The 25,724-nt window shown below is 43.3% G+C and overlaps 2 protein-coding genes across 2 annotated transcripts in view; one reads left to right on the plus strand and one right to left on the minus strand.

Moving 5' to 3' along the window:
* The window catches only part of rb1 (retinoblastoma 1), a 40,446-nt gene extending 16,128 nt beyond the window's left edge, over positions 1-24,318 (plus strand). Inside the window, exons 18-27 of the mRNA XM_039005564.1 lie at positions 9,850-9,965; positions 21,258-21,403; positions 21,516-21,661; positions 21,776-21,880; positions 22,052-22,165; positions 22,310-22,458; positions 22,755-22,785; positions 22,887-23,029; positions 23,143-23,189; positions 23,395-24,318. Of these exons, the coding sequence (XP_038861492.1) occupies positions 9,850-9,965; positions 21,258-21,403; positions 21,516-21,661; positions 21,776-21,880; positions 22,052-22,165; positions 22,310-22,458; positions 22,755-22,785; positions 22,887-23,029; positions 23,143-23,189; positions 23,395-23,465 (1,068 nt within the window). The 3' untranslated portion in view covers positions 23,466-24,318. The remainder of the gene's footprint in view (positions 1-9,849; positions 9,966-21,257; positions 21,404-21,515; positions 21,662-21,775; positions 21,881-22,051; positions 22,166-22,309; positions 22,459-22,754; positions 22,786-22,886; positions 23,030-23,142; positions 23,190-23,394) is intronic.
* On the minus strand, positions 6,281-8,652 carry LOC120057129 (lysophosphatidic acid receptor 6-like). Its single transcript, XM_039005566.1, has one exon. It carries the CDS (start codon positions 7,794-7,796, stop codon positions 6,696-6,698), a length of 1,101 nt encoding a protein of 366 aa, XP_038861494.1. The 5' UTR covers positions 7,797-8,652; the 3' UTR covers positions 6,281-6,695.
* Positions 24,319-25,724: the final 1,406 nt, after the last annotated feature.

Genomic DNA, 25,724 nt, shown 5'->3' on the forward strand with positions numbered 1-25,724 from the left:
AAAAACTGTCCCACCCATTACAAGTCAATGTGATTGGTTGATTCCACTGTCACTCCAAAATTCTGCCCTAATACTGTTGAATGGCAGATGCCTTCTATCTAGCTTCTGATGACCGAGCCAATGGTTGATTTAACTCCCCAGAGACCACTGAAGAAAAATCATTTTTTCTCTTCAGTGTTAATCCTTAATCCAACAACAAGATATTAAATCACAACATCATTGAAAGTAATATTATTAGTATTTTATAAATCCTTAGCCATTCTCTGAATGTTGTTTGGGTTAGTAATAATTTCTAGAGTGGTTCTATTTTTCCTCAGCAGCATTTTGTACACTATTCTGAATGTCTAAAGAATCCATATGTTGTTCTGAAATATGAACACAGAAATACTGGACATTTTGAACTCTTGTGGTGGTGATTTGACAACATCACAATCATGGTCTTGTATTGGACTCACATTTTTCTGGTCTTGACTTTGCCTTGGACCCCTTGTCACCCCCCCCTCCACCCCTGGTCTTAGTCTTGATTCGGACTCTAACACAACACTGGCTTTACTATAAGAAGATATGTTGGTAAACGTACCATGCCAGAGTTGTGCCAGAGTTGAGTCAGAGACCGATTCAAAACCGGGAGGGGGACGAGGGGTCAGTAAAAACCGAGACCAGAAAAATGTGAGTCCAATGCAAGACCATGATTGTAATTAGTTGTACATTTAGATTAGGAAATGCTTAGCCTAAGGGTTGTGTGTTTCTGTTCTTGTGATTGGGACCTAGTGGCAGAGTGAATGGACTGCTTATCCTTTAACATCATGCTGTGTGCGCCTGCTGTCTTTCCATCGGCCCTGTGTAGTGGCACCTGGAGAAATGGGTATACAAACATTTTGCCCAAAATTTCCCAAACAGCCTCCCGAGTGAAGGAAAGCACCCTGTGTGAAGTATCCTATATTTTTCACATTTTTTTTTTCTAAGTCCACAACAATGCTTAAACTACACCAGGAGAACATTTGAGGTCTGGGAAGAATTTATATTATTTTTGCCCAATCTGGTTGGGTGGGCCTGGCTCCCCAGTGGGTTGGCCTGTGCCCACCCATGCCTACGCTTCTGATGCAAACCAGGCATGATGACTGAATTGGACATCACAAATAGCCTACTAACCAAGATTTAGGACTAAACTTTTTCAATACCTGGTTTGCATACCCATTGTTGCCTAAGTTAGCAATTACTGGTAGATATCGTACGTTGAAACGTCTTTCATAACTACCCCACCAGCTACCAATGTCATTCTTCTGTGAGCTGCTCCATGCCAAAACCAGTTGAGTGCTCTTGCAGCCTGCATAGGATATTCCGCAGAAATGAGGCCGTGTGCGGCACACGTGAATATATTTAATGCACTTGACGATTGTGTAGGTTACTTTGTGCATGATTTCTCTAACGTACTACATAATTGGTAAGTCATATACCTCCACTACACTACTTTGATGTGTATTAGTGGGGATTAAGTGAGTATATGCAATGCCCATAAAAAAAAGTTTTATACCTGCGTATAGCCTCCAATACACCACTGGCCCTTTGTGTTTTACAAAAAGTGCACTCCTACATGAGTGCGCTGGTATTACCGTTGCTGTCCTTTAAGCATCACAAACCTGTCACACACTGGAGGTCCAATAGGTTCACCACTGCACAAACATGTCTATAATAGGTATAAGGACTGCAGGTATTGTTTCAAGAAAGGAGTGTGTCTATTTGGCGAAGCGGGTTTATGCTCTTACTGCATGAAAGCTGATCGTTTTTCTTTTTTTACTCCGCTGGTCTCTGGAAGATGTTACGTTTCCTCACTGTCCAGGACAGAGTCAAGACCGAGTTCAAATCTATCCGACACCGAGACACTCAATCCTCTTAACTCTACACACAATACCCCATAATGACAAAGCGAAAACAGTAAAAAAAAAAAAAAAAAAACTGAAATAACTTGATTGCATAAGTATTCAGACCCTTTGCTATGAGACTTGAAATTGAGCTCAGGTGTTTTCATTGATCATTCTTGATGTTTCTACAACTTGATTGGAGTCCACCTGTGGTAAATTCAATTGATTGTACATGATTTGGAAAGGCACACACCTGTCTATATAAGGTCCCACAGTTGCATGTCAGAGCAAAAACCAAGCCATGAGGTCGAAGGAATTGTCCTTAGAGCTCCGAGACAGGATTGTGTCGAGGCACAGATTTGGGGAAGGGTACCAACACACTTCTCCAGCATTGAAGGTCCCCAAGAACACAGTGGCCTCCATCATTCTAAAATGGAAGAAGTTTGGAATCACCAAGACTCTTCGTAGAGCAGGCCGCCCGGCCAAACTGAGCAATCGGGTGAGAAGGGTCTTGGTTAGGGAGGTGACCAAGAACCCGATGGTCACTCTGACAGAGTTCCAGAGTTCCTCTGTGGAGATGGGAGAACCTTACAGAAGGACAACCATCTGTGCAGCACTCCACTGATTAGGCCTTTATGGTAAAGTGGCCAGATGGAAGCCACTCATTAAAAGGCACATGACAGCCTGCTTGGAGTTTGCAAAAAGGCACCTAAAGGACTCTCAGACCATGAGAAACAAGATTCTCTGGTCTGATGAAACCAAGATTCAGCTCTTTGGCCTGAATGCCAAGCGTCACATCTGGAAGAAACCTGGCACTATCCCTACGGTGAAGCATGGTGGTGGCAGCATCATGCTGTGGGGATGTTTTTCAGAGGTAGGGACTGGGAAACTAGTGAGGATTGAGGGAAAGATGAACGACGCAAAGTACAGAGATCCTTGATGAAAACCTGCTCCTGAGTGCTCGGACATCCGACTGGGGCGAAGGTTCACCTTCCAACAGGACAACGACCCTAAGCACACAGCCAAAACAATGCAGGAGTGGCTTCGGGACAAGTCTCTGAATGTCCTTGATTGGCCCAGCCAGAGCACGGACTTGAATCCGATCGAACATCTCTGGAGAGACCTGAAAATAGCTGTTCAGTGACGCTCCCCTTCCAACCTGACAGAGCTTGAGAGGATCTGCAGAGAAGAATGGGAGAAACTCCCCAAATACAGGTGTGCCAAGCTTGTAGCGTCATACCCAAGAAGATTCGAAGCTGTAATCGCTGTCAAAGATGCTTCAAGAAAGTACTGAGTAAAGGGTCTGAATACTTATGTAAATGTGATATTTCAGTTTTTTGCTAAAAGTTCTAAACCTGTTTTTGCTTTGTCATTGTTGGCTATTTATTATGTGTAGATTTGAGGGTAAAAAAACGAATTTAATTCATTTTAGAATAAGGCTGTAATGTAACAAAATGTGGAGAAAAGTGAAGGGGTCTGAATACTTTCCGAATGCACTGTATGGAGTTTGCGTTTCACTAAGACTCCCCCCTTACAAAGTGTTCATAAGAAACCCTGATATGGGTTTGGTAAAAAATTATTGAACAGAACTACCCAGTTAAAACCCAGTCTATACTGAGCAAAAATATAATCGCAACATGTAAAGTGTTATTCCCATGTTTCATGAGCTGAAATAAAATATCCCAGAAATGTTCCATACGCACAAAAAGCTTATTTCTCTCAAATTTTGTGCACAAATTTATGTACATCCCTGTTAGTGAGCATTTCTCCGTTGCCAAGATAATCCGTCCACCTGACCGTTGTGGCATATCAAGAAGCTGATTAAACAGCATGATCATTACACAGGTGCACCTTGTGCTGGGGAGAATAAAATGGCACTCTAAAATGTGCAGTTTTGTCACACAACACAATGCCACAGATGTTTCAAGTTGAGGAAGAATGCAATTGGCTTGCTGATTGCAGGAATGTCCATCAGAGCTGTTGCCAGAGAATTTAATCTTAATTTCTCTACCATAAGCTGCCTCCAACGTCGTTTTAGGGAATATGGAAGTACGTCCAACCGCCCGCACAATCGCAGACTACATGAAACCATGCCAGGCCGGGACCTCCACATCCGGCTTCTTCACCTGTGGGATCGTCTAGAGACCAGCCACCCGGACAGCTGATGAAACGGAGGAGTATTTCTGTCTGTGATAAAGCCCTTTTGTGGCGCAAAACTAATTCTGATTGGCTGGTCCTGTGGGTGTCCCTGGCACAGTTGGTGTTCCTGGCTCCCAAGTGGGTGGGCCTATGCCCTCCCAGGCCCACCCATGGCTGTGCGCCTGCCCAGTCATGTGAAATCCACAGATTAGGGTCTTATTGATCGATTTCCTTATATGAACTGTAATTCAGTAAAATTGTTGCATGTTGCGTTTTTATATTTTTGTTCAGTATATGAATAAGATGTTGATGCCCTAAAATACAGAATTGAGCTGTTTTTCTTTTCCATAATCATTGAGGTTTGAATAATTGTTGTATTCACTTTGGTTGACTTTGGTACATTTTGGCCACCCACCACTGGCATAGTTAGTCAGTTTCACATACCTCTGTCCTCTGGCTGTATAACAGAGGCCAGATGTTTCTCACATTTCCCTCATGGCTGATGCTGTCGGAGTACAGTTTTCTTCAGGTGCAGCCCTTGGCTGTGGTCGTCTAGCTATTCTATGTTGCTCAACAGGGCCAGAATGTGTTCATAGCCTTATTCTCTTTGGTTTTCTCAAATATACATTATTTCAATTTTTTGTTGTAAAATAGCCACCCAGCAACCCATTAGATCAGACTTAAATCTACTTTCTTACTCAGTTTGTTTTTGTTTCACCCCCTGAACTCAATGTTATGGTCTCGAAGGCGAGATTTAGTTATGGTGTGACACTTAATTAAACAATGATTCAACACATGCATGATGAACCTTATCAACAGCAAACAAATCCTTCTAAACTCAGTTGTCCTTCAAATCTTTCTAAATTCAGGCGTTCTTTGTCATGCTTGGCAATGGTTTGAGGTGGTTTCTGTTTGCACTAGCTATTTAGTCGTTCAGTGGTATGATTAATATGAGCAAGGGAGAACGTTATCGCCACGCTAGTGAGGTGGTATCATAAACCTGAAGGACTGATAACCACATGTCTTTGTAAAATGCCCTAAATATCTCACTCTGTTTATTACCCACAAATCAATATGTGGCGTGCAAAGGTAAACCTGGGTAATATCATACATATTTACCACCGTCTGTTCACTTCTGGTGACTCAACAAAATAGATGAGAACTTGTTTGCTTTCATTTTTTTTTTATTGGTGTCACAATCACTGTTGGTGCGGGGGGTGCAAGAAAAATGTGTTGCTCTATAAAGTGCTATTTCATTATTTTAGTTTATTATACAATATTTTGTACTTAAAGTTGCAGGGAAAATACTGACCACTGCCTGGTATAAAGTATTTCAATAGAGCCACATTTAGACACCTCAGTCACTGTTTGACAAGTCACAAAGTGTGTTGTGGGTAAATGTTCACACTTTTTTTGTTTTGTAAATCCGTAGCACCACACTCCAGGGTTTCCCGCCCAGACCTGTATCATGTAGGAAAATCCTGACAGCCAACACCGCTATTGATGCAATCCTTAAGGGCAATTCCATGGTAACAGAGGGACATTGAGACTCATATTTTTCACTTTAAATGTTTGTCAAACAAAAACCAATGATTGCCAAGTTTAAACAAACCATACAACTATGCACAAGGACTACTTTTAACAATTTCCACTGAACATTTTACAAAAACACATTTACTTGAAGAACCGTGCAGATACGAAGTTTGGTAACAGAATGACACACTGTGTGTGTTGTCATTCTGCCGATTTTAATTTGTTCATTCTACGTGATCTTTTTCTGTCTGTAAAACAAATTATACGAGAAATGGCAGTGGAAATGCCTTCATGCGCAAATGTTGATATAATAACCATCATATCGAAGTAAACTTGGAGTCGCGATAATATGGTGTGTGTGGTCCTCCCACAACGACTCGGGAAACCATGCAGTTTTATTAGGCTACAGATTAAATCAATTATTAACTTCAGTGTGGTGAAAGTGCACCCTGATCTTCACGCTTCTTTCCAGTAAATATCACGGCTCTTATTCTGGTGGCATGATGACCGTTGCTTGACTGCCGTTTTTACAAAAATATTCTCGCTCTTATCCAGAATAATCTCATATAGATTAGCCTACCCGCACAGCCTAACCGCACTGTTTCTGTCAGCTGTTGGCTGGAGCACAAGTGCCAAGACCAGAGTAGACGCATTTGCTATTTAACGCAACAGTTTTTGTGACCACTATCGGTAGAGTTGAAAATGCGATGGAAACACTTTGAACTTTTTAGGTTTTTATTCGGTACATGAAAATGAAGAGAAATTACATTTTGTGTGCAGTATGGCATTACACAGAGAGAGAGATCTATCTATCCACCAGTTTGTTTGGTGGAAACGCACCACTGGTGGGAAAATGCGCATATTTTATTTGTGCAGATGTTTAGAATATTTGCATAAATCTTTCGCCAATTGAATGGAAACCTAGTTAGTGTCACTGTTACCGTGGAATTGCCCTTAACACGAAAACACTCAGTCAGTGGACTTAGTGGGTACCCTTAATGCAACTGCACTTGCTTCCTGTGATGCCATGGTTCTTATAGAATCCACTCCAGACCACCGATCTCCCATCTTTTGCTTTAGATCATCTGGGTGTGTTGCACCAACAATTGAGTCATCTGAAATATTGATGCCTCATCAAGGTGGCACCTTCGGGTGGTGACGTCACACAGTGGATTCGTTGTGAAATACTTTTTCTCTCAGAGTCGTCAGGTTGTTCTGCATGGTGCTCTGGCTCTTCAGCGTGTCCGTCTGAAGCCCCACGGACATCTTATTGTTGCGAACTGCCATCGACTTCCGTTTGATGGAGTTCTGGATGGTCTCAGATGTAAAGTAGTAGATGACTGGGTCGAAACAGCAGTTGGTGACCGCAATGCAGAGGGTGATAGGGTAGATGGTCCTCACCACTGACTCCACAATGCAGCCTTTCAGCAGCTTGGTGCGGACCAGGGCATAGAACACCAGATTGACATTATAAGGGATGAAGCAGAAGCAGAAAATGAGAAGATGAACCACGATCATTCTCAGGATCTTCGTCTTGTTGAGCTGGCCGCCCCGGCTGATGGCCTGGGGCTGGCGCAGTGTTTGGAGGACCGAGACCGAGCAGAAGACGTTGAGTAACAACGGAATCAGGAATCCCACTGTCTCAATAAACACCACCACCTTGGACAGACTGGACTGCCACTGCTTGTTGGAGAAGTTCTCGAAGCAGTAGTTGACGGAGGAATTTGAGTTTTTGTTTCTGAGCGAGGTGGTGTCCAGGAGGAAGCCTGTCGGCAGGCTGCCAGACAGCACCAACACCCACACGGCACAGCAGGCCAGCTTGGCGTTCCGTTTTGTCCGCAGCGCCTGTGATCGGAATGGGTAGACGATGGCCAGGAAGCGGTCCACGCTGATGCAGGTGAGGAAGAGGATGCTGCCGTACATGTTGGTGTAGAAGAGGGAGACTGAGAGCTGGCAGAGCACCCTGCCGAATGGCCAGTCTCTGTTGATGAAGTAGAAGATCCTGAATGGCAGGGTGAGGACGAAGAGCAGGTCGGACACCACCAGGTTCATCATGTAGGTGGTGGTCTCGTTGCGCAGCTTCAGCGTGCAGGCAAAGATGTAGACTGCGACTATGTTGAAGAGCAACCCGACTATGAAGACCAGGCTGAAGACTGAGGTGTACATGGTGTACTTGAAGCCGTCACTCTTAATGCAGCTCATGTTGTTTTGGCTCAAGCCTAGAGAACTGATGCCATCAGTCTCTAGAGTGCTGTTATACATCTTTCGGGAGGACTGGTGTAGGGTTTGGAGGATGGGAGTGTTGATGAATGTCAATACAAAAATGGGAAAGTTTATGTGGACAGCAGCGATCACTTGTACAAGATAATTCCAAAGAATAGAGTACAAAATAAGTTTCCTTATTTTCAGAGGTACACATCCGTTGATGTTATCTATGTAATTTCCAGTTAAGCTTTAGCCTCATCCCCCAGCATAAAAGTACACCATCACTTTCATTCTATCCACTGGTTTTTAAGCATAATAATGTGCTCTCATGCAAATACCACCGTCAACTTGCTTTTCCAGAAAGCCCAGCGTTTTAAAAAGAACAGCAAGTAACTCCGTCAATACCTGTGCGAGTATCCAAAAAGATAACAGTCCTCTGTTAGTCCATTGGCAGGAGTAAGATGTATCTAGTTAAAGTAATTGTAAGATCCCAGGTCTGTTTTTATGTCCTGTGGTCTTCTTGTGAACAGCCTTGAGGTTGTCTTTTCTGAGTCTGGAGAGTTTTTCTTCTCTCACTCCAGAGTCAGTGGTGTTCCTTGCTCCAGTGAAAGAGGGGGGAGTCATGTGCCTCTCCTCGGGTCTGTGAGCTGAGAGGCTTTCTGCTGCCCCTCTGGGTCCCTCCCTCTCTCCCGGCCTCCTGCTTTGCCTCTGGCAGCCCTCTTCCTGTCTCTTCCTGCTGCAGCCCTTGGGGGCATGGTGTTCCTACTGACCCTACACTTGGAAACTGACAGAGGCTCTGCTGCAGCCTGCCTGTCCACCGGTGATGCAGCCTTAAGTTCAGTGGAGTCAGTCTTCTGTTCTGAAGCTCTACCTTTTAGACTGAAGCTTAACCGACTGCTTGCTTACACACTGGGAGGAGTAGGCCACCACGCCTCCAAGGCCGGCCCACATCTGACAGCTTTAGCAATGTAGGCCCCTTCACCTACAGTCTTTCTCGCTCACTTTCTCTCCCTCTTGATGTTTGTTTTGAAAATGTAATCTTTAACCCTTTATATCCCAAGGCTGAAGTAACTCTAGATATGTGTTAGCTTGTTTTTGTGCCCTTAGCATTCAGTCAGGATATCATGAAAATATCAAATTTATATCAAGCAATGAAATGTAGTAGGGTATTATTTTGTCTTTATTTTGTTTGATATCTAAGAGCTATCCTACCCCCAAACAGAGCACGTCTTCATTTGGCTCTGCTTGGTGAAAGGAATCAGTTAAGTCATACTCTCCTGTCAGCCCCAGAGCCCAGTGTACTTTCTTGAGCTGTTTTCGAGTCAGTGGCGTCACCGAAGCAGCTGCCTCAGAACGACAGGAAGGGGAAGGTCCCAGTGATGGCAAGCCTGAGCCTGCAGACTAACGAGATGAGGCAGGGGACTAGGTGCGGCTTTCACTGACTCCGATACAGAACCGTGCTGTATGCGTCTATTTGTGTGGGCGTGCATGTGAGTGTTCAATAAATGTCATACCTTTGATCTTGACCCAAAATGCAGCTTGACAAACAGCCGCAGGAAGTTTGTCTGCCTTTATGTTGCATATAGCACGGGGAACAACTGAAAGTGTTGAATGTGGAGTTCCTGGTGAAGTCTTAGCGTAAATAACCATGTAGGCCTGCTTTCATAAACACACCCACCCTTTTGTATGAATATAGTTGAATTGAATATTACGTGTGTCTGATAAGATCTAATACATAGAGGCTTAGGGAGTGTCCATGTTCCAAAGGTCAAACCCAATATCACCAGTGGCATGAGGACGGGATGTTAACCCTGTAGCAACTGATGTTATAAAATGCCAATAATGTAATAGCTGCTGATAATGTAATAACTTTTGCATTTATAATGTAATAAATTCTGATAATGTAATACATTGCCAATAATGAAGGTATAATGTAATAACGTTTAGGCACATAGTGTAATGTACATTGTGTTGATTATGACATTATGAGCTTTAGCAACAAGTTCCATGAAATTGGTATTACTTGGTGTTGTGTTTGTAGTCCTTCGGTGCATGTGTGAAATGCTGTAGTGCCTGTCTAATGAATGCTGTTCCGTGTGTTTCTCCCCAGAACTCGCCACTGTTTGAGCTGCTGAAACGGACCCGTGAGGAGGGTCCAGTGGAGCAGGCAGAGCCCCCTGCCACCCTCAACCAGCCCCTACAGCACAACCACACTGCAGCTGACCTGTAAGTCCCCACCCTCATCTGACACTAACGCACCTTATTCACAGTCCCCATTGTGAAATATGATGTCTGGGGAGACTGACTGTTAATGTGTAGTTTACAGAGCCTATAAAAAGTCTACACCCCAGACATCGTTGTCATGCTGGAAGGTGAACTTCTGTCCCCATTTCAGCTTTCTTGCAGAGGGTAGCAGGTTTTCCTCAAGGACCTTTCTGTACAATGCTCCATTCATTTTCCCTTCTATCCTGATAAGACGATGAGAAACATCCCCATAACATGATACTGCCACCATCATGCTTCACAGTAGGGATTGGGTTCTTTGGGTGATGTGTTGGGATTGCGCCAAATGTAACGCTTTGCATTCAGGCCAAAAAGTTCAATTTTAGTTTCATCAGACCACACAACTTTTTGACACATGGCTATAGAAGCTCCAGTGTTGTTTTGCATAATTCAAACTGCATTCAAGGTGGGCTTTCTTGTGTAATGGCTTCCTTCTTTCCACCCTACCATACATGCAGATTTGGTGGAGTGCTTGAGATATTATCACATGCACATTTTGACCAGTCTTGGCATTAACCTCTAACGAGCCTCAACCCCGGATCCGGGATCACCCCCCACCCCCCCCACACTGATTAGCATCGCTAGCATAGCGTCACAATTAAATAGTAGCATCTAAATATCATTAAATCACAAGTCCAAGCCACCTAATGAAAGATACAGATCTTGTGAATAAAGCCACCATTTCAGATTTTTAAAATGTTTTACAGGGAAGACACAATATGTAAATCTATTAGCTAACCACGTTAGCAAAGGACACGATTTTTTTACTCCCAACAGCTTTTTCCTGCGTCAGTAGCTATCACTAATTCGACTAGATAAAAATATATATAGCCACTAACCAAGAAACAACTTCATAATATGACAGTCTGATAACATATTTATGGTATAGCATAGTTTTTTTTGGGAAAAATGTGCATTTTTCAGGTATAAATCACAGTTCTACATTGCAGCTGCAATCTGAAATAGTGCTGACCCAGCCAGAACAATTACAGAGACCAACGTCATATAACGAATTACTCATCTTAAAACATTTCAGAAAAATACACAGCGTACAGATATTGAAAGCCCAACATCTGGTGAATCCAAACAATATTTCAGATTTATTAAATGTTTTATAACGAAAACAAAATGTAGCGCTAAATTAGCATAGCTATACAAGGCAGATTCGGCTAGGCGCCCACGGCCAGTTCACATGCACAACAGATATGATATAACATCGTAAATTGGGTCTTACTATGGCTGATCTTTCATCAGAATGTTGATCAAAGTGTCCTTTGTCAAGATGAGTCGTTGGTTCCGTTCAGAAATCTTCCTTTCCCACTCCATTTAGCACAGGTACCGGTCGAGTGGCACAGATCTCTCAAATGTAAATAAATTGTGACAACGGAACACCGCAAAACTCCCAAAAAAATTCAAATAATCTGATTAAACTATATTGAAAAAACATACATTACGATGATATGGTCACATGTATCAAACAAAATTCGACACGGAGATAGTTTTCATCCATAACGCCAGCAAAACAGTACACAATCGCAGCTCCAACTCGTGCGAATCAGCAAACCGGAAGTTGTCGGTCACGCCAAAGAAATAGGTCTTATTTCACGTCAGTACCAGATAAACAAAGAATTTCTCCTCTGACGTCCTCTTGACACCCAGAGGAAGGCGAATGAGGTGTGTTTCGGGTCATAGGGGGCACGACCATATATAGGCAGAGCTTTGAAGCCAGCATAACACATCTTGATTTTATGTTCTTGGTCATGGAAAGTGCTGTGAAATGACTTCTGTATCACTCAGAGACAAAATTGAAACGGTTTTAGAAACTAGAGATTGTTTTCTTTCCAATGGTATTATTTATATGCATGTAGTAAGAGCAATAATTGAATAAGAGGCAGTTTAATCTGTTGAGCAAATTATGCTAATGGGAAAATAGCACCCCCTGTATTCTCAAGAAGTTAAAAGCCTATCTCTCTTTCAAAGTTGCCATTGGACTCTTGGTAGCCTCTCTGATCAGTCTCCTACTTGCTCGGTCATCCAGTTTTGACAGACGACAGGGTCTTGGTGGTGCCATACACCTTCCACTTCTTAATTTAAGGCCTTTTGAAATCTTTTTATACCCAACCCCTGATCTGCCTTTCCACAACTTTGTCCCGGAGTTCTTTTGAAGGCTCCGTGGTGCTCATGGTTGAGTGTTTGCTTTGATATTCACTACCCAGCATAGGGAACTGCTGGATTTATCCTGAAATCATGTGAATCACTACAATTTTATAATATATATAATTATATATAATAAAAAAAATCTGAGTGGAAAAGTTGTTTTACTGTAAATTAAAACATATTACACCCTATGTGTATAAAATCAACTATATATGCAATAAAATCAACTATATATACTTTATATGCATTGAGCTTGTCTGATGGTTTAAGCCCACTGTTTGATGAAATAAGACATATGACACAAATGACTCAAGAGGGAGCCAGAGATCAAGATAAACATAAGAGGGAGAACTGAAGCTGTCCCGACCATTCTCCTCCCGCTCCTACTGGCTTTTGTAGATTCTGCCATTACTCTCCTGAAGTTGCCGGTAATAGGCTACACAAGGAGTCGGTAAACTTTCTCATGTGGAATGCCAATTTATCTTACCATTTCTACCGTTATGTGTGCCAGTTATGGTTTTCATATGCACATTTTCATGGAACAGTTTCATTTAATTTATAATAACGTCTTTGTATCTCAATCAATTTCATTTGGTTAATCTATCTATTTCCAACTATGTAAAAATAGCCTATAAAGCCAACAAATAAAAACACTGCAGCCTGCAGGTAAAAAAAGTATCCTGATTTAAAATATAAAATAAAAAAATCCTATAAATCACATTGGCTACGCATGGCCTGTCTGCAAGAAACTTTGTATCAACTATTAACTGAGCCCTCAGTTTCCTGTGCCAGTGAGCTCGGGACCGACTGCGCTGTAGGCTATTTGCTCAAGGGATAAGAATTAATCAAGTAGGCCTATGTTATGTTTCCACTAGCTCTGAGCATTACATTGGTTATCGAAAGGAAAGATTTTCCAAAAACATTGAGGAGTTATTGTCATTCTTTGTTTCTCAAATGACTGCCTCGCCTGGTTCACCAACTACTTCTCAGAGTTCAGTGTGTCAAATTGGAGGGCCTGTTGTCCGGACCTCTGGCAGTCTCTATGGGGGTGCCACAGGGTTCAATTCTCGGGCCGACTCTTTTCTCTGTATACATCAATGATGTCGCTCTTGCTGCTGGTGGTTCTCTGATCCACCTCTACGCAGACGACACCATTCTGTATACTTCTGGCTCTTCTTTGGACACTGTGTTAACTAACCTCCAAACGAGCTTCAACGCCATACAACACTCCTTCCGTGGCCTCCAACTGCTCTTAAATGCAAGTAAAACTAAATGCATGCTCTTCAATCAATCGCTGCCCGCACCTGCCCGCCCGTCCAGCATCACTACTCTGGACGGTTCTGACTTAGAATATGTGGACAATTACAAATACCTAGGTGTCTGGTTAGACTGTAAACTCTCCTTCCAGACTCACATTAAGAATCTAGAATCCAAAATTAAATCTAGAATCGGCTTCCTATTTCGCAACAAAGCATCCTTCACTCATGCTGCCAAACATACCCTCGTAAAACTGACTATCCTACCGATCCTCGACTTCGGCGATGTCATTTACAAAATAACCTCCAACACTCTACTCAGCAAATTGGATGCGGTCTATCACGGTGCCATCCGTTTTGTCACCAAAGCCCCATATACTACCCACCACTGAGACCTGTATGCTCTCGTTGGCTGGCCCTCGCTTCATATTCGTCGCCAAACCCACTGGCTCCAGGTCATCTATAAGTCTTTTCTAGGTAAAGCCCAGCCTTATCTCAGCTCGCTGGTCACCATAGCAGCACCCACCCGTAGCACGCGCTCCAGCAGGTATATTTCACTGGTCACCCCCAAAGCTAATTCTTCCTTTGGCCGCCTTTCCTTCCAGTTCTCTGCTGCCAATGACTGGAACGAATTGCAGAAATCACTGAAGCTGGAGACTCATATCTCCGTCACTAACTTTAAGCATCAGCTGTCAGAGCAGCTCATAGATCATTGCACCTGTACATAGCCCATCTGTACATAGCCCATCTGTAAATAGCCCATCCAACTACCGCATCCCCATATTGCTATTTTTTATTTTGCTCTTTTGCACCCCAGTATCTCTACTTGCACATTCATCTTCTGCACATCTCACTCCAGTGTTTTAATTGCTAAATTGTAATTACTTCGCCACTACGGCCTATTTATTGCCTTACCTCCCTAATCTTACCTAATTTGCTTACACTGTATATAGACTTTTTCTATTGTGTTATTGACTGTACGTTTGTTTATTCCATGTGTAACTCTGTTGTTTGTGTTGCACTGCTTTGCTTTATCTTGGCCAGGTCGCAGTTGTAAATGAGAACGTGTTCTCAACTGGCCTACCTGGTTAAATAAAGGTGAAATAAATAAAAATATCTCAATGGCTGTAAAAACAGACTTTGCTTGCTGTTTGAGGTGAAGAAAACATTACTTTGAGAAGCTCCACAGCTCATTAGTGGTGGTGCATTAAGCCAATCAGAAATACTATCAGATCCCCAAATGGACACATTTATTTGCCTACATTTGTGTGCAAACCAGGTAGCCTATAGGCCTACTTCTATGCATAATCAGGTGCACGTCCTTACTCATCATTGACAGGAGCGCTCCAAACAAAATAGAATGACTAAATTGACCAAACTCATAAAAATAATTAAATAAACCAAAACTTGTTTCTCGCAGGTGTAGCATAGGTTGTGCGCTCTGCAAATGTGTCCACTCCCTCTGACAATGAGAACGGTAAAAGGAATAATATGATGTATTGAATGCATTAACAGACATTACCGTAACCAAACAAACATTGTAGATTAGGAATTAACATTAAATCAAACGCAAACAAATCACACAATGAAGTTATGAAACTGAATGTGCACAAATTGGTGGGAGAGAGTGCATTCTGGAGGGAGACATGCATTGTGCAGCCACACTCCCTTTCTTGGACGGCGCCATCCCCGCAGCCTCTGCAATAGATTAGTCTCTGCCTCAATGGATTAGTTCACTGAGATGGGCGTGAATGAAATGGGTGTCTCTTGTCCCATAAAATATATTTTCGGTACTGCTCGACTAAAAAAAATCTTGGTCGACCAACAGCCTATTAACCAAACAATCGACCAGTCGAATAATTGGTCAGCCCTAGTCCCCTGGCTACATTACGTTTTTAGGCTATTCAAACTAGAGGTCGACCGATTAATCGGCATGTCTGATTTCAAGTTTTCATAACAATCGGTAATCAGCATTTTTGGATGCCGATTATGGCCGATTACATTGCATTCCACGAGGAGACTGCGTGGCAGGCTGACCACCTGTTCCGCGAGTGCAGCTAGAGGAGCCAAGGTAAGTAGCTAGCTAGCATTAAACTTATAAAAAAACAATCAATCTTCACATAATCACTAGTTAACTACACATGGTTGATGATATTACTAGGTTAACTAGCTTGTCCTGCGTTGCATATAATCAATGCGGTGCCTGTTTAATTAATCATCAAATCACAGCCTACTTCGCCAAACGGGTGATGATTTAACAAAAGCACAATCGTTGCACAAATGTTCCTAACCATAAACATCCAATGCCTTTCTTAAAATCAATACACTGAAGTGTATTTTTTTAAACCTGAATATTTAGTTAAAAGAAATTCATGTTAGCAGTCAATATTAACTAGGGAAATTGTGTCACTTCTCTTGCGTTCATTGCACGCCGAGTCGGGGTATATGCAACAGTTTGGGCCGCCTGGCTCATTGCAAACTAATTTGCCAGAATTTTACATAATTATGACATAACATTGAAGGTTGTGAAATGTAACCGCAATATTTAGACTTAGGGATGCCACCCGTTAGATAAAATACGGAACGGTTCCTTATTTCACTGAAAGAATAAACGTTTTGTTTTTGAAATGATTGTTTCCGGATTTGACCATATTAATGACCTAAGTTTCTTATTTCTGTGTTTATTATAATTAAGTCTATGATTTGATATTTGATAGAGCAGTCTGACTGAGTGGTGGTAGGCAGCAGCAGGCTCGTAAGCATTCATTCAAACTTTACTGCGTTTGCCAGCAGCTCTTAGCAATGCTTGAGGCACAGCGCTGTTTATGACTTCAAGCCTATCAAATCAAAGTTTATTTGTCACGTGCGCCGAATACAACAGGTGTAGACCTTACAGTGAAATGCTTACTTACAGCCTGTAACCAATGGTGCGGGGAAAAAAGTGTGTGGGTGGGTGGGTGGGTAAGTAAAGAAATAAAACAACAGTAAAAAGACATTTGAAAATAAGTAGCAAGGCTATATACAGACACCGGTTAGTCAGGCTTATTGAGGTAGTATGTACATGTAGGTATGGTTAAAGTGACTGCATATTTGATGAACAGAGAGTAGCAGTAGCGTAAAAAGAGGGGTTGGCGGGTGGTGGGACACAATGCGGTTAGCCAATGTGCGGGAGCACTGGTTGGTCGGGCCAATTGAGGTAGTATGTACATGTATAGTTAAAGTGACTGTGCATATATGATAAACAGAGGGTAACAGCAGCGTAAAAGAGGGGTGGGGGGGGGGGCACACAATGCAAATAGTCCGGGTAACCATTTGGTTACCTGTTCAGGAGTCTTATGGCTTGGGGGTAAAAACTGTTGAAGCCTGTTTGTCCTAGACTTGGCGCTCCGGTACCACTTGCCGCGCGGTAGCGGAGAGAACAGTCTGACTAGCGTGCCTGGAGTCTTTGACAATTTTTAGGGCCTTCCTCTGACACCGCCTGGTGTAGAGGTCCTGGATGGCAGGCAGCTTTGCACCAGTGATGTACTGGGCCGTGCGCACTACCCTCTGAAGTGCCTTGCGGTCGGAGGCCGAGCAGTTGCCGTACCAGGCAGTGATGCAACCGGTCAGGATGCTCTCGATGCTGCAGCTGTAGAACCTTTTGAGGATCTTAGGACCAATGCTCCACTACAGCCCCGTCGATGAGAATGGGGGCGTGCTCGGTGCTCCTTTTCCTGTAGTCCACAATCATCTCCTTAGTTTTGGTTACGTTGAGGGATAGGTTGTTATTCTGGCACCACCCTGCCAGGTCTCTGACCTCCTCCCTATAGGCTGTCTCGTCGTTGTCGGTGATCAGGCCTACCACTGTTGTGTCGTCTGCAAACTTAATGATGCTGTTGGAGTCGTGCCTGGCCATGCAGTCGTGGGTGAACAGGGAGTACAGGAGGGGACTGAGCACGCAACCCTGGGGAGCTCCAGTGTTGAGGATCAGTGCGGCAGATGTGTTGCTACCTACCCTCACCACCTGGGGGCGGCCCGTCAGGAAGTCCAGGATCCAGTTGCAGAGGGAGGTGTTTAGTCCCAGGTTCCTTAGCTTAGTGATGAGCTTTAAGGGTACTATGGTGTTGAACGCTGAGCTGTAGTCAATGAATAGCATTATCACATAGGTGTTCCTTTTGTCCAGGTGGGAAAGGGCAGTGTGGAGTGCAATAGAGATTGCATCATCTGTTGATCTGTTTGGGCGGTATGCAAATTGGAGTGGGTCTAGGGTTTCTGGGATAATGGTGTTGAAGTGAGCCATTACCAGCCTTTCAAAGCACTTCATGGCTACGGACGTGAGTGCTACGAGTCTGTAGTCATTTAGGCAAGTTGCCTTTGTGTTCTTGAGCACAGGGACTATGGTGGTCTGCTTAAAACATGTTGGTATTACAGACTCAATCAGGGACATGTTGGAAATGTCAGTGAAGACACCTGCCAGTTGGTCAGCACATGCCCGGAGCACACGTCCTGGTAATCCGTCTGGCCCCGCAGCCTTGTGTATGTTGACCTGTTTAAAGGTCTTACTCACGTCGGCTACGGAGAGCGTGATCACACAGTCATCCGGAACAGCTGATAGTCTCATGCATGCCTCAGTGTTGCTTGCCTCGAAGCGAGCATAGAAGTGATTTTAGCTCGTCTGGTAGGCTCGTGTCACTGGGCAGCTCGCGGCTGTGCTTCCCTTTGTAGTCTGTAATAGTTTGCAAGCTCTACCACATCCGACGAGCGTCGGAGCCGGTGTAGTATGAATCAATCTTAGCCATGTATTGACGCTATGCCTGTTTGATGGTTCGTCGCAGGGCATAGTGGGATTTCTTGTAAGCTTCCGGGTTAGAGTCCTGCACCTTGAAAGCGGCAGCTCTACCCTTTAGCTCAGTGCGAATGTTGCCTGTAATCCATGGCTTCTGGTTGGGGTATGTACGTACAGTCACTGTGGGGACAACGTCCTCGATGCACTTGTTGATAAAGCCAGTGACTGATGTGGTGTATTCCTCAATGTCATCGGAAGAATCCCGGAACATGTTCCAGCCTGTGATAGCAAAACAGTCCTGTAGTTTAGCATCTGCTTCATCTGACCACTTTTTTTTATAGACCGAGTCACTGGTGCTTCCTGCTTTAATTTTTGCTTGTAAGCAGGAATCAGCAGGATAAAGTTGTGGTCGGATTTACCAAATGGAGGGCGAGGGAGAGCTTTGTACGCGTCTCTGTATGTGGAGTAAAGGTGATCTATAATTTTTCCCTCTGGTTGCACATTTAACATGTTGATAGAGATTTGGTAGAACTGATTTAAGTTTCCCTGCATTAAAGTCTCCGAGCACTAGGAGCGCCGCCTCTGGGTGAGTGGTTTCCTGTTTGCTTATTTCCTTATACAGCTGACTGAGTGCGGTCTTAGTGCCAGCATCTGTTTGTGGTGGTAAATAAACAGCCACGAAAAGTATAGATGAGAACTCTCTAGGCAAGTAGTGTGGCCTGCAATTTATCACAATATACTCAACAGGCGAGCAAAATCTAGAGACTTCCTTAGATTTCGTGCAGCAGCTGTTGTTTACAAATATGCACAGACCCCCCCCCCCTTGTCTTACCGGAGTGTGCTGTTCTATCCTGCCGGTGCAGCGTATATCCCGCTAGCTGAATATCCATGTCGTCATTCAGCCACGATTCCGTGAAACATAGGATATTACAGTTTTTGATGTCCCGTTGGTAGGATATTCGTGATCGTACCTCGTCTAGTTTATTGTCCAATGATTGCACGTTGGCGAGTAATAGTGACGGTAACGGCAGCTTTCCTACTCGCCTTCTGCGGGTCCTGACGAGGCATCCGGCTCTTCGTCCTCTGTACCTGCGTCGCTTCCTCTTGCGAACAACTGGGATGTCGGCCCTGCCGGGTGTTTGGAGAATATCATGTGAGTCTGCTTGTTGTTGAAAAAATCTTTGTCTAATCCGAGGTGAGTGATTGCGGTCCTGATATCTAGAAGCTATTTTCTGCTGTAAGATACAGTTGCAGAAACATTTTTTCAAATGTTTCATGTTAAAAATAACGCGAAAGAAAACACATAATAGCAAAATTGGTTGGGCGCCCGTAAAACTGCTGCCATTTCTTCCGGCGCCATTTTTCAACTCCTGAGATTAGGCTGGCAATACTAAAGTGCCTATTAGAACATCCAATAGTCAAAGGTATATGAAATATAATTGGTATAAAGAGAAATAGTCGACGTGTCATAATTCCTATAATAACTACAACCTAAAACTTCTTAACTGGGAATATTGAAGAACTGGGAATATTGAACCACCAGCTTTCATATGTTCTGAGCAAGGAATTTAAACGTTAGCTTTTTTACATGGCACATATTGCACTTTTACTTTCTTCTCCAACACTGTTTTTGCATTATTTAAACCAAATTGAGCATGTTTCATTGTTTATTTGAGACTAATAGATTTTATTTATGTATTATATTAAGTTAAAATAAGTGTTCATTCAGTATTGTTGTAATTGTCATTATTACAAAAACAAAATATATATATATATATATATATATATATATTTAAAAAATCGGGCAATTAATCGGTTTCGGCTTTTTTTGGTCCTCCAATAATCGGTATCAGCGTTGAAAAATCCTAATCGGTCGACCTCTAATTCAAACAACTTTTTGAGATGGAACTTAGATTCATTGTGAGAAAGCTGCTGTGGAAATTCTTACACAGGGACATTCTAAGTCAATCTTAAATTATTAATTGTTTGTCAGCGTGCTGGAGAGGTTCCAACAAACTTAATGCACCATAGTGAACGTCTGTCAGATGCTCGAACGGGGCAGTCCCATTCCCTTATTTGCAGTATATGTCAAATTTGCATGATTTAGCTAATTCATCATTCATAATTGGTTAACGTTTGCTTCATTCATGTGACCGACCAATGCCTCACGAGGCTTCTTCTCTCTATGTTGAGACCTTGAAACTGATAGCTTTTGTTCTCAAAACAAGGTCTGGGCTTACTGCCAAATTGCAGATACTGATAAGTGAGGATTTGTTCAATCAGTCACTTGCATGAACACAGAAATTGGTACAATTTGTCACTTCTCAATGTCATCATTGACGATCTATGTCAATCATCATCAATAGACGATGCTATCGTAATATTGCCCAACCCTAATTGGGTTATACACTCACAACCTTTCATTGACCGTTGTTTTGTTACAATGTTTTTGTTACAAAGCTGGAGTAAGATCCGGTCAAGCTGTCGAGCATGGATGGGTGCCAGAGATCTGAGTAGTAAATGTTGTTTGTTTTTCAAATGGCATCCCTTTCAGGCTTGGGAAGGCACGCAAGTGTTGTAATTCTGCCCAACGGATTGATAACCACCAATTTGAGGTTAAAAAGCTGGATTGGTATGCTCTTGCACTTGAATGCTCACAAAAAAGCACTGTACACTTTCAGCCTTGTCTTGTTGTAACTGCATTTAGGAACAACATGCATCTTATCAACGTTGTTTTGCGGAACCCTGACAAAGCATAAACTAAATAGTTGTGGAATGTTAAGTCTGTGAATGGGTGAAGTGAACAAGGTGGGGGATAATGGGCTTGTCAGCCCACATGAACACTGACCAACTGTAACTGATATCAAAGCCCTGGGCTTTGGGAAAGACTGGTCAGAGGTTAGGTTGAAAACCTGTGAAGTTCTCTCCAGGATATTGACCATTTAACCTTTTTTTAGAACATTGTTTAAGAAATAAATGTGCATCACTGATCCATCTCATTGTTATGCTTGAAGCTTGTACTATTGTTTTTCTAATATTGTTATTCCTCTCTGGCAGGTATCTTTCCCCTGTGCGGCCCAGTAGCCGTACCCTGCCGGCCCCTGAATCTACAGCCCCACCCTCCTCTCAGCCCTCTGCCCCGGTGCCCCATCAGACCCCTAGGCACCCAAAGTCCAACTCTCTCAGCCTCTTCTACAAAAAATGTAAGATTTCACTAGATGATAGTTGGTCTACAGTCGTCGCCTGTGGGGTGGTGTTTGTGTATGACTGGTTGTCTGTCTTTGTAACCCGGTTTCTAACTCGTTCTTCCTGTAGTGTACCGGCTGGCCTACATGAGGCTGAAGATGCTGTACACACAACTTTTGACCTCTCACCCTGAGCTGGAGCCAATCATGTGGACTCTGTTCCAGCACACACTGCAGAATGAGTATGAACTGATGAGAGACCGCCACCTGGACCAGGTACTGTGCTGTGTTCACACACACATACTCTGATGCAATTTGGACATGCGATCAAAACACTCTATACATGATCATGTACAACTTTGACACCTGTGGCTTTTTATCCCCTAACAGTTGATGATGTCGGCCATGTACGCCATATGCAAGGTGAAGAACGTGGACTTGCGTTTCAAGACCATCGTCACTGCTTACAAGAACATGCCCAACACCAACCAAGAGGTGAGTACACAGGGGTACAAACTATCTACTCCTGCTGTGGAGCTGTAGTGTAGACATGAGGGACTGAAAAGGACTTGCTCCATATGGCTAGTGTGGCATGCTTTATTAAGTTAGATGAGAGGAAGGATTACCACAGATGCAGAAAATCTCATCTCCCCGTCTTTCTTGCAGACATTTAAGCACGTGTTAATCCGGGAGGGCCAGTATGACTCCATCATTGTCTTCTACAACCTGGTGTTCATGCAGAAACTGAAGACCAACATCCTGCAGTACGCCTCTCCCAGGGTGAGACAGACAGTTAGCGTTCCCATGTGGCACCGCAACATACTTCACATGGTCCTGATCTCTCACACGCAGGTTCAAAATGCTTGCCTCCTTAATGTTCTAGTATTCTCTACTGACACACTCCCTACGGTCTCTCTCCCCCAGCCCCCCACACTGTCTCCCATCCCACACATCCCCCGCAGCCCCTACAAGTTCCCCAACTCCCCCCTGAGAGTGCCTGGCAGCAACAACGTCTATATCTCTCCCATGAAGAGCCCAACACGCATGTCTCCAGTCATGACCCCACGTACCAGGTCAGTACCCTACCACCCATGAACCAGGCTGATTCAATGGGAGGACACCTTGTTTTGTATGCGCTTAGTGATGAACCGATTTATAGCTGAGGCACATCTCATTATCTGGATGTTTCAGTTCCAAACTGGCAAAGATATTAGCACATTTTATGTGAATTTTTCTCCTATTTTGTTATGGTAATGTCTGTAAAAAAAAGAATGCGTTATCAATTAGTAAATGTTAAAAAAAAATCAAAAATCTCTAATGATATGAATCATTATTTTTTTATTTCCCCCCTGTGTTTTGTTCTCCACAGAATCCTGGTATCGATCGGTGAATCGTTTGGAGTAAGTGATCATTTTCATCAACATAGTGGAAAATATTATTTCCTGAAATGGGCATTGTGTCCAGTGCACTAAAATGATGTTCTGTCTTGTTTCCTCTGCAGACCTCTGATAAGTTCCAGAAGATCAATGCGATGGTGAACAGCAGTGATAGGTCCTTGAAGAGGAGTTTGGATATGAGCTCTGCCCCCAAGCCCCTGAAGAGGTTGCGCTTTGATGTAGAAGGACAGGATGAAGCTGATGAGAGGTAGGAGATAGCTATCTTTAATTTTGGTTATACAAGGCTGCAGAATGTTGTGTTCATGCAGAGGTGAGGCATGGTTGAAATAAGTTGCTGATCTCATCTTGCTCTCCTCACAGCAAACATGGGGAAGATTCGAGACTGATACAGAAACTTACAGAGATAGGTACGTTTGTTTCTGGCTTTACCTGAATTCTGCTTTCATCATCCTTCCTTTCATATATCATCAGTTCTACTTTTCTTTTACCTCAAACATTATAATCCAATAGACTTTGCTTTTATCTACCTCAAGTGCTGTAGTCTGTCTTTCTGTTAACTGTCTGTTATTCTGTATGTATGCCATGAAACTCAAGGTTGTCTCTGTTTTTCAGGCTCCACTCGGACCCGTATGCAGGAACAGAAGATGAAGGATGATGCAGAGTCCGAAAAGGACAAGCCTTGAATTTCACTGAAGGACTTACTGTCCAGCACTGTTTGAGTGTACAGGTGCCAGAGACTACTCCCTACCCCTGACATCCTAGACCCCCAACCATCCCTTGAAAAAAGGAATACATTTTTTTCTGTGCATTTGTTTTTTATATTTTAGTTTTGCCTGTTTTTATATTTAAGCGATACTCTTTTGAGAGTCATTTGTGAATACAGAGGAGTCTTGTTTCTCTTTGTTGTTTAGTGTGGATTCTTTAACGGAGTGTTTAAAAAAATAAATTTAAAAAAGATCAAGTGAGTATTACCATGTTTTATAGAGGGACACTAGTTTTAAGGGTATGCTATAAGAAATCGTTGTTTTGACTTGGTCTTCTGGAGTTTCTTAAAGTCAGGGTGGTTGATGCAATATGTATTACATATCTCTTCCTGGTCTATTTTGAAGTAGGAACCTGACTTGAAATAACCTCAAGGATTCTGAACAGGCAGACCTGCGTAATGTTTTTTGACAGAAACAATCAACACACCTAACCTTCATTGACATCTGACATGTTTTAAATCTTGTGATGTGACTGTATAACCTGGAACTTAATTTGCTTTCGGAAGCATTAAAGATGTGACAGTCTTGTTATAGTATCATTAGTAACAATACCTTTTCATTAGATCAAATCCATAAACTTGTATTCATATCTCCTCTTCACATTGACTGTTGAATGGCTACATAGGAATGCTTGGTTTTTGTATTAAGGACATTCTTTACAGTTCAAAGGGACTCTGTAGCACTTTATTTTACAGTACAGAAAAGACCAGGTATTTACTCAAATGTTATATTGGAAGTTATCCTGAAGACACCAATAAATAACATTTTGGGTAAATATGAATTGTCAGTTGAGTACTTTATAGTAGCAAACCCAGTAACATTTATCAATATCAAATGTATTTATATAGCCCTTCGTACATCAGCTAATATCTCGAAGTGCTGTACAGAAACCCAGCCTAAAACCCCAAACAGCAAGCAATGCAGGTGTAGAAGCACGGTGGCTAGGAAAAACTCCCTAGAATGGCCAAAACCTAGGAAGAAACCTAGAGAGGAACCAGGCTATGAGGGGTGGCCAGTCCTCTTCTGGCTGTGCCGGGTGGAGATTATAACAGAACATGGCCAAGATGTTCAAATGTTCATAAATGACCAGCATGGTCAAATAATAATAATCACAGTTATCGAGGGTGTAGCAAGTCAGCACCTCAGGAGTAAATGTCATTTGGCTTTTCATAGCCGATCATTAAGATTATCTATACCGCTCCTGCGGTCTCTAGAGTGTTGAAAACAGCAGGTCTGGGACAGGTAGCACGTCCGGTGGACAGGTCAGGGTTCCATAGCCGCAGGCAGAACAGTTGAAACTGGAACAGCAGCATGGCCAAGTGGACTGGGGACAGCAAGGAGTCATCATGCCGGGTAGTCCTGAGGCATGGTCCTAGGGCTCAGGTCCTCTGAGAAAGAGAAAGAGAGAATTAGAGAGAGCATACTTAAATTCACACAGGACACCGGATAAGACAGGAGAAGTACTCCAGATATAACAAACTGACCCTAGCCCCCCGACACATAAACTACTGCAGCATAAATACTGGAGGCTGAGACAGGAGGGGTCAGGAGACACAGTGGCCCCATCTGATGATACCCCCGGACAGGGCCAAACAGGAAGGATATAACCCCACCCACTTTGCCAAAGCACAGCCCCCGCACCACTAGAGGGATAGCTTCAACCACCAACTTACAATCCTGAGACAAGGCCGAGTATAGCCCACAAAGATCTCCGCCACAGCACAAACCAAGGGGGGGTGCGCCAACCCAGACAGGAAGATCACGTCAGTGACTCAACCCACTCAAGTGACGCACCCCTCCTAGGGACGGCATGAAAGAGCACCAGTAAGCCAGTGACTCAGCCCCTATAATAGGGTTAGAGGCAGAGAATCCCAGTGGAGAGAGGGGAACCGGCCAGGCAGAGACAGCAAGGGCGGTTCGTTGCTCCAGAGCCTTTCCGTTTACCTTCACACTCCTGGGCCAGACTACACTCAATCATATGACCTACTGAAGAGATAAGTCTTCAGTAAAGACTTAAAGGTTGAGACCGAGTCTGCGTCTCTCACATGGGTGGCAGACCATTCCATAAAAATTGAGATCTATAGGAGAAAGCCCTGCCTCCAGCTGTTTGCTTAGAAATTCTAGGGACAATTAGGAGGCCTGCGTCTTGTGACCGTAGCGTACGTGTAGGTATGTACG

This window comes from Salvelinus namaycush, chromosome 12 (assembly GCF_016432855.1).
Source record: "Salvelinus namaycush isolate Seneca chromosome 12, SaNama_1.0, whole genome shotgun sequence".
Lineage (NCBI taxonomy): Eukaryota > Metazoa > Chordata > Actinopteri > Salmoniformes > Salmonidae > Salvelinus > Salvelinus namaycush.